At 37.4% G+C, this 11,234-nt stretch overlaps 1 protein-coding gene across 2 annotated transcripts in view; it reads right to left on the minus strand.

The window, feature by feature from the left end:
- LOC121422388 (nose resistant to fluoxetine protein 6-like) overlaps positions 1-7,860 on the minus strand; it is a 37,820-nt gene extending 29,960 nt beyond the window's left edge. The window contains exons 1-2 of one of the 2 annotated variants that reach the window (XM_041617396.1): positions 7,792-7,860; positions 4,652-4,925 (exon numbers count right to left, since the gene is read on the minus strand). In XM_041617396.1, the coding sequence (XP_041473330.1) occupies positions 4,652-4,892 (241 nt within the window). In that variant the 5' untranslated portion in view covers positions 4,893-4,925; positions 7,792-7,860. Of the gene's footprint in view, positions 1-4,651; positions 4,926-7,786 lie in introns of both variants that reach the window. The other variant, XM_041617395.1, reaches the window with a different exon arrangement.
- Between the last annotated feature and the right edge of the window lie 3,374 nt (positions 7,861-11,234).

Consider the following 11,234-nt stretch of genomic DNA (forward strand, 5'->3'; position numbering starts at 1 on the left):
TTGAGATTTGCTGTCTATCCTCACTAGGTTGAATACTAGTGCCTTTCAGTGCAAAAGGCCATCGCTGCATAATTCGATCCTACGCGCATACAGTTGACAGATTGATAAAGAAAATACCGACAACAGATTACCCTGAAAACAACAAAGGTATGAAATTAAGATAAATTCCCAATTTCTAAATATTTTCGGGAATATGTCAAAATCTTTGAATTCTGCCGGGTTGAATACTACTGCCCATACGGTATGTACCTTTAAAGAAATTCCAGTAGTTAATTAGCACTGATTTCATGAGAAAGTCTGTAAAACAAGGCTTAATTGTCAGTATATCATCGAGGATCTAGATCTGGTACAGTTTAATACATAAACTGAACTTCGTGAAATCTTGAAATCTACGCTGAAAAATATTCAGACTGAAGATCCCAAACACAGATAAGCGCACGTGGGACAGTATATAATTATTGCTTTGAATGTCGGGCCCGATGCTCTACCCAAATCCTGTGCTTATTTGCTGATTTCTCAATTACACAATTTCTTCCAGAATCCTTTGGCACCCCGTTTTATACAAATAGACACTTTGGTGGGCATTTCATTGGATTCTGTACGAACTCATTTAGATACATGTATCGTTACCAAAACTAGCATTTACCTTTAATCCGATTGATAAGAGATAGTACCGGTAATACCCTACTTAGAGTCTAGACTGTGTTTATGAGATTACAAATCCATGCACAATGGAGGCTGTTTGCAAAGGCTTCAATTATGTACATACACATTACACACATTAAGGCTTTTCAAATGATTACTTGTTGAAGAAACACAAAGTATATGAACCTGCAATGAGTTTGCCTAAAGATGAAGATCATGCAGGCCAGACAAAAATAATCAGTCATTCAGTCATATCAGAAGACATTTAAGCACCAAATCTGTGCTTAATACATGCTGTAGAGTGTTAAAATTGTGTCTCACCTATCGGTGACTACTAATAAAGGAAAATGAAACCCTTGAAACAGGATAGCTTGTGCAAAAACAGAAAGAAAAAAATTAAAGAGACAGATAAACCAAAGTTTGAGAAAAAAAAGTAAATGAATAATAAGAAAGTTCTGAGGATTTGAAATTTAGATCATTATTGTAATGTAGATCCGCCCATTTGGCAATGCGAAAAAGATGTGTGATGTCACATGTGAACAACTATCCAATTACTTTTCTACATGTATACATGTATATATTTCACTAAAAATGCCTCTTTTATCAAATACACAGTATCAGTACATGTACATGTAGATCATGTATTATTTTTAAGGAGGGCATGTAAGGAGGGCAGATTTTCAAAGAATACATTATGGATAAAAAGTTTGTACATGTTTCACCCTAAGAAAAACCAAAATCATAAATTTGCAGGTATTTTATAGTACATGTACATCAAAGGGAAAGTTGTTCACATGTGACATCACAAATATTTGTCACATTGCCAATGGGAGGATCTCATTAGTGATCACAATATTCAAATCCCAATAACAGTCTCATTATTACCGGTAGTCTGATTTTCTCAAACTTGCTTTGATCTTATTCCTTGATTTTTCCACAAAAGCCAACTTGTTCCAAAGGTTTCTAAAGACACAGACCAAAGCTACATACAATGTGAATTTTATTCATATTCTCCACTTGAGAGCTGAGTATTTAGCTCAACAAATATTGACAATAAGCTGTCTTGTGATTCTCACCTGCCCATAGACTGTGACATCATTTTGTGTTAGAAGCGTTGTGATCCCATATAAACAAAGGAAAACTGGGTGATTTTTCTGCCTTTTCCGATAGGGACGGTAGTAAATTCTTTTTTTTTCAATTTGTGCAGGAGTACTTTACTATTCAATGTTAAATAACAGTGTTAGCTGAAAAAGTGAAGAATGGTATAACCCTGACTAGAGAAATGAAAATATTTATTTCCAAATTAATCTTCCCATATTTCAACTTATGATTTCCACTCTCTCCCAGCTCCCTGCTATTTATACTGAAATTGAATTTGAAAAAGATCTGCTAGTTTTGACCTGTACTCTCAAAGTTTACCCCTACTGTACGTTGGTAGCTTGACAGTGAGGAAATTCACTATCTGTAGTATCATACTGTTGTCAGATTGCGAGTTTTTATCATTACTAGCCTAATGAGGCGAAACTTTTAAGGGGCCAGACATATGGGGCAACATCTACATGTATAAGAAACTGCAAGGGAGCATGCAAACAATTTTGTAATAGACTTTGACATCTATCATATTTCACACTTTTTCCTTTCCTCTTCATTCTTTTTTTCCCTTTTATTTCTTAGTCGTGAAAATAATTGGGGGTCCATGGCCCCTAAGCCCCCCCCCCCCCTCTGTATGCCAGTGATGCACAACCGAGATCCTGGATACATTTAAAAACATTATAGACATGGCTTACATTTATTTTATCTTTTCCTTCACTAACCATTCATCTCAATGATGAAAAAGAATCCCAGATTCTTTGGTTTTCTTTCAGCTTGATAATCACAAGCTGAAGAAAAAACTTTTGTACAAATGTATGTATACCACTTTTTAGGTCCTAACTTCCATTTTAGTACCATGTATTAAATTGGACTTAAGACATCTTCACATACATGTACTAAGAGGAAATTGAAGCACTGTGATCTTGTTAAAAATGGAAAATGCAAATCAATCCATGAATTATATTTACTTATTCATTCACTTTCTCCCATATTATTTTATAAATACCTTTTTATTAATTTGTTTATGTAATTAATCACAAACTTATTTATTCAATTATTCTCCTATTCATTTATGATATTTCTTCATTTATCCATTCCATTAATACTTTGATGTTTTTTAGTACATGTGTAGGATACATGACTAGCACTCCAAGGTTATACTCTACATGCATACTGTACATGTACTAAGTTATCATAGCCAAATTACCACCATCTGTTTTATTCATTGCTGGTTTTATAAAGGCCACATTTCCTCTTCTCTTGAGTATTGTTTCACATTGAGGCATGTAAATAAAGAGGGCTATATCCCCAAACAATGACCAATCTGTAATATATATGCACTTTTTAACTACCAGTACATGTATGTAAAAAATGAACATTATGAAACTGTTGGTCTTAATAATTCATTGTACATGTATATCCATGTGCAATTCAGTCTTTGTAACTGCGATTCATGATTTAATAAAATACAATCTCGTTATAAACACAGGTTTTCAAATCAACTGGGTGGTGTGTCATGAAGAAAATAGTGACTTTCACTTGCTAACGTGGACTGAGCCAATCAGAATAAAGGATTTACTTGCTTCATGAAATGTTCCACAGCTGATGATGAAAACCTTTGTAGTGTGATAAAAACTCAACAGTGCATCCCAGAAAAAAAAAGGAAAACTGGGATTCCCATGTCTTTTTACTTCAAAGGTAAATAAACTATATTTCATTTACAATATTTACATAAACTAGTCATATAATTCAATTATTTCTAGAGCTTTATTTTGATACCTGACATGAGACAAACACTTCACACATTAATGAGTGAGATGAGTTTGAAATTCAATGTCAAAACCAGGTTGCACAGAAAATGGGATTAGATTGGCTCATTAGCATTTCTTTTGTATTATTTGTTAAGATTCTCTCGCTGATCCCTATGAGAGTGGATTCAGATTCATGCGCGAGTTTCTGCACAAATTGTTTCTGATATGCCTCAATATGTATTGTTTGTACTCTGCCATGCTTGAATGATTTGCTTTAGGCTGTGATTTCAAATTCGAGAGAAGATTCCACTCTTGCCATGAGTATCAAATTTATAGTAAAAAACATATTCAATAATTGCGAAATCTATCTCTAAAAATGAGTTTCCTTTCTTGTGGGACGGACTGTGTTATGTTTACATCAACCAGCATGCACATGTACAATGTAAGCTCTGCTATTGAGGGTTAATGATGGTTTGCCCCTCAATTCGTTAGTGTGCTTTGCATGTTCCAATGATGCTGGGTAAAATAGAGGCAAAGGAAAACTCCTACATGTAACAACAGACAGGAAGGGCAAGCTATGGTATGTTTACCCTTTGCCTGTCCCTCCAGTCTTTTATGCATTCAGGCTTTCAAATATTTCTCATTCTTATGAAATATCTATAGGAGGATCAAGCTACATGTATTGTATGTTAACAAATGGCTTGCGCCTCCATTCCTCTGTGTGCTCAGTGTTCTGGTACAAATCAAACTGCAAAAACAGTGCTGGAATCTGGCAATAAGAGGCAATTTAAATGGAAAACACCACTGAAAAACAAAGTATTTCATCAGCACTTACGCATCATGTAAGTGTATTGGGCCATTCTTGGTCATGTGTGTGACCGAAATTTTGACAAATTTAGATTTTAAGTTTATCTAAAAATTTTAGAAATTTAGTACCATAATTAAAAGCTGAAACATTAGTCAGCTATCATTTGGAAATAGTTTTTGCTGTCTCTAATTTGCAGATTCAAGGTCAGAGGTCAAAAGAAGTGGGTCATGTGTGTGACTTCACACAGAAGCATGATTTTTAAAGTTCACTTTAAGTCACAATTTGTCATAATTTCTGCCACACACATGACCACGAATGACCCTAACTAATTGAAAAAGAAAATGAAATGACATACCTGGCACCAATTCTTCCGTTTCATTCTGCAACTTCTGAAGTTCGTACAAGCAGAGCGGAGAAACATCATTGATATTAGGGGCATCGGCCTGCATAACAAGACCACTTATCAAGTCCTCTGAAGAATGTGTTTTCCTACTGCTAGCTGAAACTTGATGCATGATAGCAAACCAAATTATGCATAGTAGAGCATGTGAAAGTGGTGTATGACATGAAAACAGTCCTTTCCACTGGTAGGCCATACTGGTCTCCAAAAATATTGCTCAAAGGATCCCCTGTAAAACATGAATAATCAAAACATATGTTGAGGAAATTTTCTGGCATAGGCCCTAGATCTAATTAATAATTTGTGTTTTTACTAAAAAGTGACTTTAAGTTATTTTGTTAAAAATTTGAAACACATTTTGTGGAGCTGTCAACCTAGTGCAAGCAAGTATGGCTAAAAAAGGAATAGCCAACTGTGGCGTAGCCCCTGAGGACTTGCAGACAGACATCAAAATAAAGGAGTGATAAATTTTTCTTATGAGCTTTGGCATTAACTTAAATCTCTTGATTCGTAGTTGTCAACTTGTCGATTACTGTCAGCCGTAAAAACTATGTAAACAATCATATAAAAGAAAGCAAACAAAACAATAATTATAAATCAATATAATTACACATAGATTAGGTTAGGGCTTAGGCAATGTAAACTTTAGCGTTGACCTGAAAATTACCTTTGACCTTACCATGTGACCTCCGAATGCAGCATAACATACAGGTCGCCTAAGTCGGCCTACATCTACCATCCAAGTTTTGTTGACAAGTGAATACGGTTGAGAATTAGGTGTCATAAGAGAGTCTTGCATGTAAACTTTAACATTAACCTAAACATGACCTTTGACCTTATAATGTGACCTCCGACTGCAGCATAACATGCAAGTCCCCCAAGTCCATCTACGATCCAAGTTTGGTTGAAAAGCGACTAATGGTTGCAGAGTTAGATGTCATAAGAGAGTCTTGCATGGAAGCTTTAACGTTGACCTGAAAATGACCTTTGACCGTACCATGTGACCTCTGACTGCAGCAAAACATGCAGGTCTCCCAAGCCCATCTAACATCCAAGTTTGGTTTAAAAGTGACCTACATGTATGGTTGCGGAGTTAGGTGTCATAAGAGTCTTGCATGTATTTCTTAACGTTGACCTGAAAATTACCTCTGACCTTACCGTGTGACCTCCCACTGCAGCATAACATGCTGGTCCCCCAAGTCCATCTACCATCCAAGTTTGGTTGAAAAGTGACTTACGATTGCGGATTTAGGTGTCCTAAGAGTCTTGCATGTAAACTTTATACCTCAAAAAAATGAAGTTCTGTCGCGATACCTCTCCTAATTCTTTCAAAACTCATAACAAAATGGCAGATCGAGACTGGTGTAGGAGAGAACTTTTCGGGGGGGGGGGGGGTTTCGGTTCCAGTCTGTGCCTCAATGTCAGGATACTGCCACATGTTAGACCTTCATCCAAATAATCGTGGTAAGTGCATAATTTCTGTTTTCAGAATGTTTGCCACAAAATAAGTGAAAGATAATTGTTCAAATATTAAAATTGGCATAGACCCCTAGATCTTGTTTTTATCTTCTCAAAACAAAGTGCATAGCTTTTAACGTTACGTTAGGTCCCTCCATCATACTAGGCCTACTGTATTTTGTAGGATTTGATCGGCAATGATCCTATAAATCAAAAATTTGCGGAATTTTGATGCAATTTTGCATGCACCTAGACAGGAATAACCGTCGTTTCTGGGGATTTATTCAACAATTTCTGACATTTTACTGTAATCCCCATTTACCGACGGTAAAGTGTCCGTGTGGGCTCCCATTCGTTATAACACCAGCACCTTTGTCCGACCAGAGTCCAAACTTTGGTGTAATATTTCACATCGAAGTTACAATCTAAGGATGTGAAAACTAAATATGCGAAATATTTGATTCTTATATTTTTAGATTATTTAAACGATATAGATGAAAATGCATGAAAATTATACTTTACCGATGTTTAGTTGAGTACGACCCAGGAAAACAGGTCGAAATGGCAGCCAAACTATGAAATATTTACAAACGAACGGAGAGGGCGTCAACAATGTACGAATGTGATATCGATATTGCATTCCACCAGCAAGGCAATAATACGATATGATACACTCACGAAGACAAACGATAATAGTTATAATCGCGATATATCGAGACATTAGCGATAATGACGTCATTCAAGAACCCAACTTGTAAGATAAACCGTCAGGTCAGGAGAAAATGGCTTAGATGACAGATTTCTCAATCATCCAGTGGATTTTTTTTTATATCTCCGGTCCAAGGTATGCAATTACTTAAATTGTTTGTATTTCCTTGATAATGTACGTCATAATTTTCACTCAAAAAACAGTTTTAAATCGCGATCTATAAAACGCTAGTTCACTATACGTTGTCTGTAGCCACGGACCCCGCAGCTTTTCAGTCTATGTATGGTGAGTGGAGCCAACGCAGTTCAGCGGAACAACCAAAATACAGAGACTGAAGCTTTTGGTCTAGCATGCACCATGCCTTCAATTTTCCTGTACACGGCGGCAACATTGCACCCATGGGCGTGCCGCCCCAGGCTTCATGGGGAGTAAGCCTAACGTTATAATAGAAATAATTTTACTCCCCAGAACTTAAGCCTTTAGTTCAGACTCACTGAGTCCGCGTCCGGGGAGCGTTTCATGATTTTCATCAATATTTTCATCCGACAAGTTGTCAGATCTGACATCTTTCCTTGATTCTGATTGGCTGAGAGGCACTGTTCCTATGGTATTAAACTGTCGGATAAACTGGTACTTGTCGGATAAAATGTCTGACAAGTCCTTTCATGAAACGCCCCCCAGCTACTCCCTGGCTTAGGCTAACCCAGGGAACTCCCTGGCCTGGCCGTACGGTACCGGAGGGGTACCGGCTGTGAAACACGATTAAAATTTTAAATTGAAACACCCACACCGCTAATAACGTAAAAAAATAACATGAATAGAGGAATTCTCAGGCTCAAATTCCATTGCCTCCGCTTTCCAGCATCTAGATTGCCGTACCGGTACATAGGTTCTTGATCGCGTAAAATTTAAAAGTCACTTACGGTACCAATAAAATGTTCCTAATCTCGCCACCTTGATCGAGTTAGGTCGGTGTGCTGTGACTGCTGCTCTGGCCTGGGCGCCGGCGTCGCGCGTCGCGCGTCCTGCATGCCTGATCCTGGCTAGCATCTAGCTGCGCTGCTGCACGAATGGTTCGTCGGTGGATTGTGTAGCTAGTCTGTATGTTCAAACCCCTTGATAAGTTTTATCCACTTGCTGGGTTTCGAAATAAGTCTAGTCGTGGGACAGCAACTTAAACTTTGTTACAATTTAACGTTCAAACTTTTTTTTCATAGTAAAAAATTAAGTTCAGCCCCTGGTAGCCTTTAGAATCAGACTACCCTTTCAGAGTTCGACAAACTTAGGTCTTGCAAGCGCAGGCTAGGCCGCATGCATTTATTGCGCAATAAATCATGGGGGGTCGACAATGGTTACACAACCCAGTCCGTTTGTATCTTCTCTTCTCGCCCGGTCTTCTTCTCTCTTCTCTTCTTTCCTCTTCTCTTCTCTTCTCTTCTCTTCCCTTCCCTTCCCTTCTCTTCTCCCGGAGGGGGGGGAGGTCAAATGTATTGCTGTACACATGCGTGACCAATAATTTATACACCCCTAAACAAGTTTTTCTTGGGCTTCATTTACACAATTTTCCCCCTAAACAAGTTGTCGCCAGAATATGACCTCGGAGAAAAAGTTTTGGGGAAAAAACATATACACTAAACAAGTTTGGCTAGTCTTTTAAAAAAATACCCTGAAGACGTTTGACCCCGCGATTGACAATTGACCACTCTTTCAAAACCACCCTGACCCCCTCCCCCGGGGGGAACTTTCTCCCCTCGATCCATTGTCTTCTCTTAATTTCTCTCGTTTTCCCTGGGTGATTTATCCTCTTTCATGGGCCATTCATGCCTCAATCCCTAACATTGGTTTTACTGCCATCAACCTTGTATCTCACTAAGGAGTTGGTGCATGGTTAACCCCTTGATCTCATGAGCATTATCTTTTCAAATTTTCCCCAAAAGCGAAGTTTAGGTAGGTCAGCCTGGCTTTGGTTGATGCCCTTTTATTTTTGTTGTGTGTAGCCGGGCTTTGTTATTATTTTTTTACCAAGAGGCAAGATGATAATGATTTACAATAATATAATTGGATTTATAAATATAGTACAGCGGTTTATCTCCAAAACGTAATTTTGAATGATTTTATTTACATTAAATATTGCAAACGTCAATTTATATCACCATGTGAAGGCTTTGTCACGTTTCAACCCCTTTATAATATAAAAATAAATAAGGATCTAATAATTTATTCAATATTCATTTTCTATATAATTTGAATTCAGTTGTCCTACTATACTTCTGGATGTTTCCGAACATAATTATACAATTCTGTCTGCTTTTTATGTTGGCAGGACCATGTCCTGGCGGATCTTGTGATACGTGCATTCACAATCACTAAACCATAAGATTATTCAATGGTTCCCTCATTCTTATTAAAAAAAAATCATACTTTGGCAGTTAATAGGCCTACAGCATGATCTTGGAATATACAAATTTTATTTTGTACTTTTATACAGACTTTCTGAATAATTCAATAAAATGACTACTGCGCTTAAAGATATGAATTTATTCTGTCGCGAAGAAAAGGAAACGTACCTGAAAACGTGTTATTTTTTCTTCTCACTTTTATTTTCAATTTTCTTTTAAGCGCCGCCAATAAAGGACCGCAGGTGCTTACCTAGTCTACAAATGTAGACCCACATCTGCAGTGTGTGTACCTCAGCTGATTCAACGAGTCTGCATAGCAGACTAGGTCTACTGAGGCAGCAGAAGTGGCTTCGCTCACCCTTTCAGGCTGGTTTGCTTCGCAAACCAGTAGCAGATCCCACCTCACGAGCCATTCAGAGTCTGCATAGCAGACTAGTGCTTACCCCCCCCCCCCCTTTCTCCCCCTCTCTCTGATCCGCCTATAGTCCCACATAGTATATGGGACCATAATTATTATCCCGTGTTATCATCTCTCTGCATGCGATAATCTGATCGAGTCTCCATCGGTAAGTGCAATCATTCCTGGCCTGCAGACCTTGATGTCGTCTTGGAAGAAAACTTTCGGCCAATCAGATTGCAGAAAGTTTTTGGTAGCAATGAGCATACTGCTTGTGCAGTAGCCTGAGGGAGGATTATGATGGCGCTCTTCAATGCTCTCAGCGCATGCAGAGATACGGTCGCAATGCGTAAAAAAATATGAGACAAGAGCCGCCATACATGATATGCATGGTAAAAGCAAGGAGCTTCCAAAAGCTCCTTGGTAAAAGTTCCTTTCACCCTTTCCCGTTTAATTTTTACATCCTTTAATTTGTTTCCCTCTCTTTCTCCCTCATTCTTTTTAGTTTATTCTTTCTCATTGTACATGTTTGTATTTTCTATCCTCTATTCATTCACTTTCCCGTTTCTTATATTTTTTCCCCTTTTATCCTTCTTTCAATCCCCCTCTGTTGTCTTTTTTATTTCATTTTACTTCTATTTTCTTTTGCTCCCCTTTCTTTCGTTCTTTCTTTATTTCTTTCTTTCTTTTTTTCGTTTTTTCTTTCTTTCTTTCTCCCATCTCCTCTTCCAATTTTTGTACATCTCTCTTCACTTTTCCTGCAAAGTATTGAATTTCCCTGCAAAAATTCTCAAAAGGGGATAATACGCCACCTTCGGGATGTGAACATTTAGAGATTTCAATTGGTGATTTCAAGTTCAGTGTTGACCTTTTGGTGTTGGTGTATACACTTACGTCATTTTTTACACGAGTATAACACCAAACATAAAAAAAGAGATGGTCTGAGGTGTCAATAATGTGATCTGGATCAGTTTTACAAACTCAGAATGAGGTTTTGGGGCTAAAGAGGAAACAATACACATTGTGCTTCCAACACCCAAATCACACAATGTATATATAACCATAGGTCCATGTAACCAAGGGAGGCGCATTATCAGTACATTTTTTCTAAATTACTTTAGCTCTCTTTAAAAGTGCGAGATAAACTTAGTCATGGCAGTGGCATAATAATGAACCAAAAAAATTTAGTGGCCAAAAAATGGTGTATAGAGGGGCAAGAAGGCTTTGAGTGAGCAAAATTTGATCCTCTCAATACAAAAAAGCTAATTTTTGTGATAGATTTTGACAATATTTCGAAAGTAGTATCATATTTCTACAATGTTCCTTTCTTTTCTAATATTTTTTTATGGCGGAAATTTATTTCATAACATTTCATATACAATTAATTTATGGGGGGTTCAGGGGTGGATCCAGCCTTCGCTAATAGGGAGGACTGGAAATTGTTTTCAGCCATTATTTTTTTTTACCGATCGGCTGCTCAATTTTGTTTGTTTATTTGAAGGGGTAGTCGTAATATTCACTTCTTAGCTTTATTCGTATAAATCAACATAAATATATTATATTCTCATAATAAGG

This window comes from Lytechinus variegatus, chromosome 10 (genome assembly GCF_018143015.1).
Source record: "Lytechinus variegatus isolate NC3 chromosome 10, Lvar_3.0, whole genome shotgun sequence".
NCBI lineage: Eukaryota > Metazoa > Echinodermata > Echinoidea > Temnopleuroida > Toxopneustidae > Lytechinus > Lytechinus variegatus.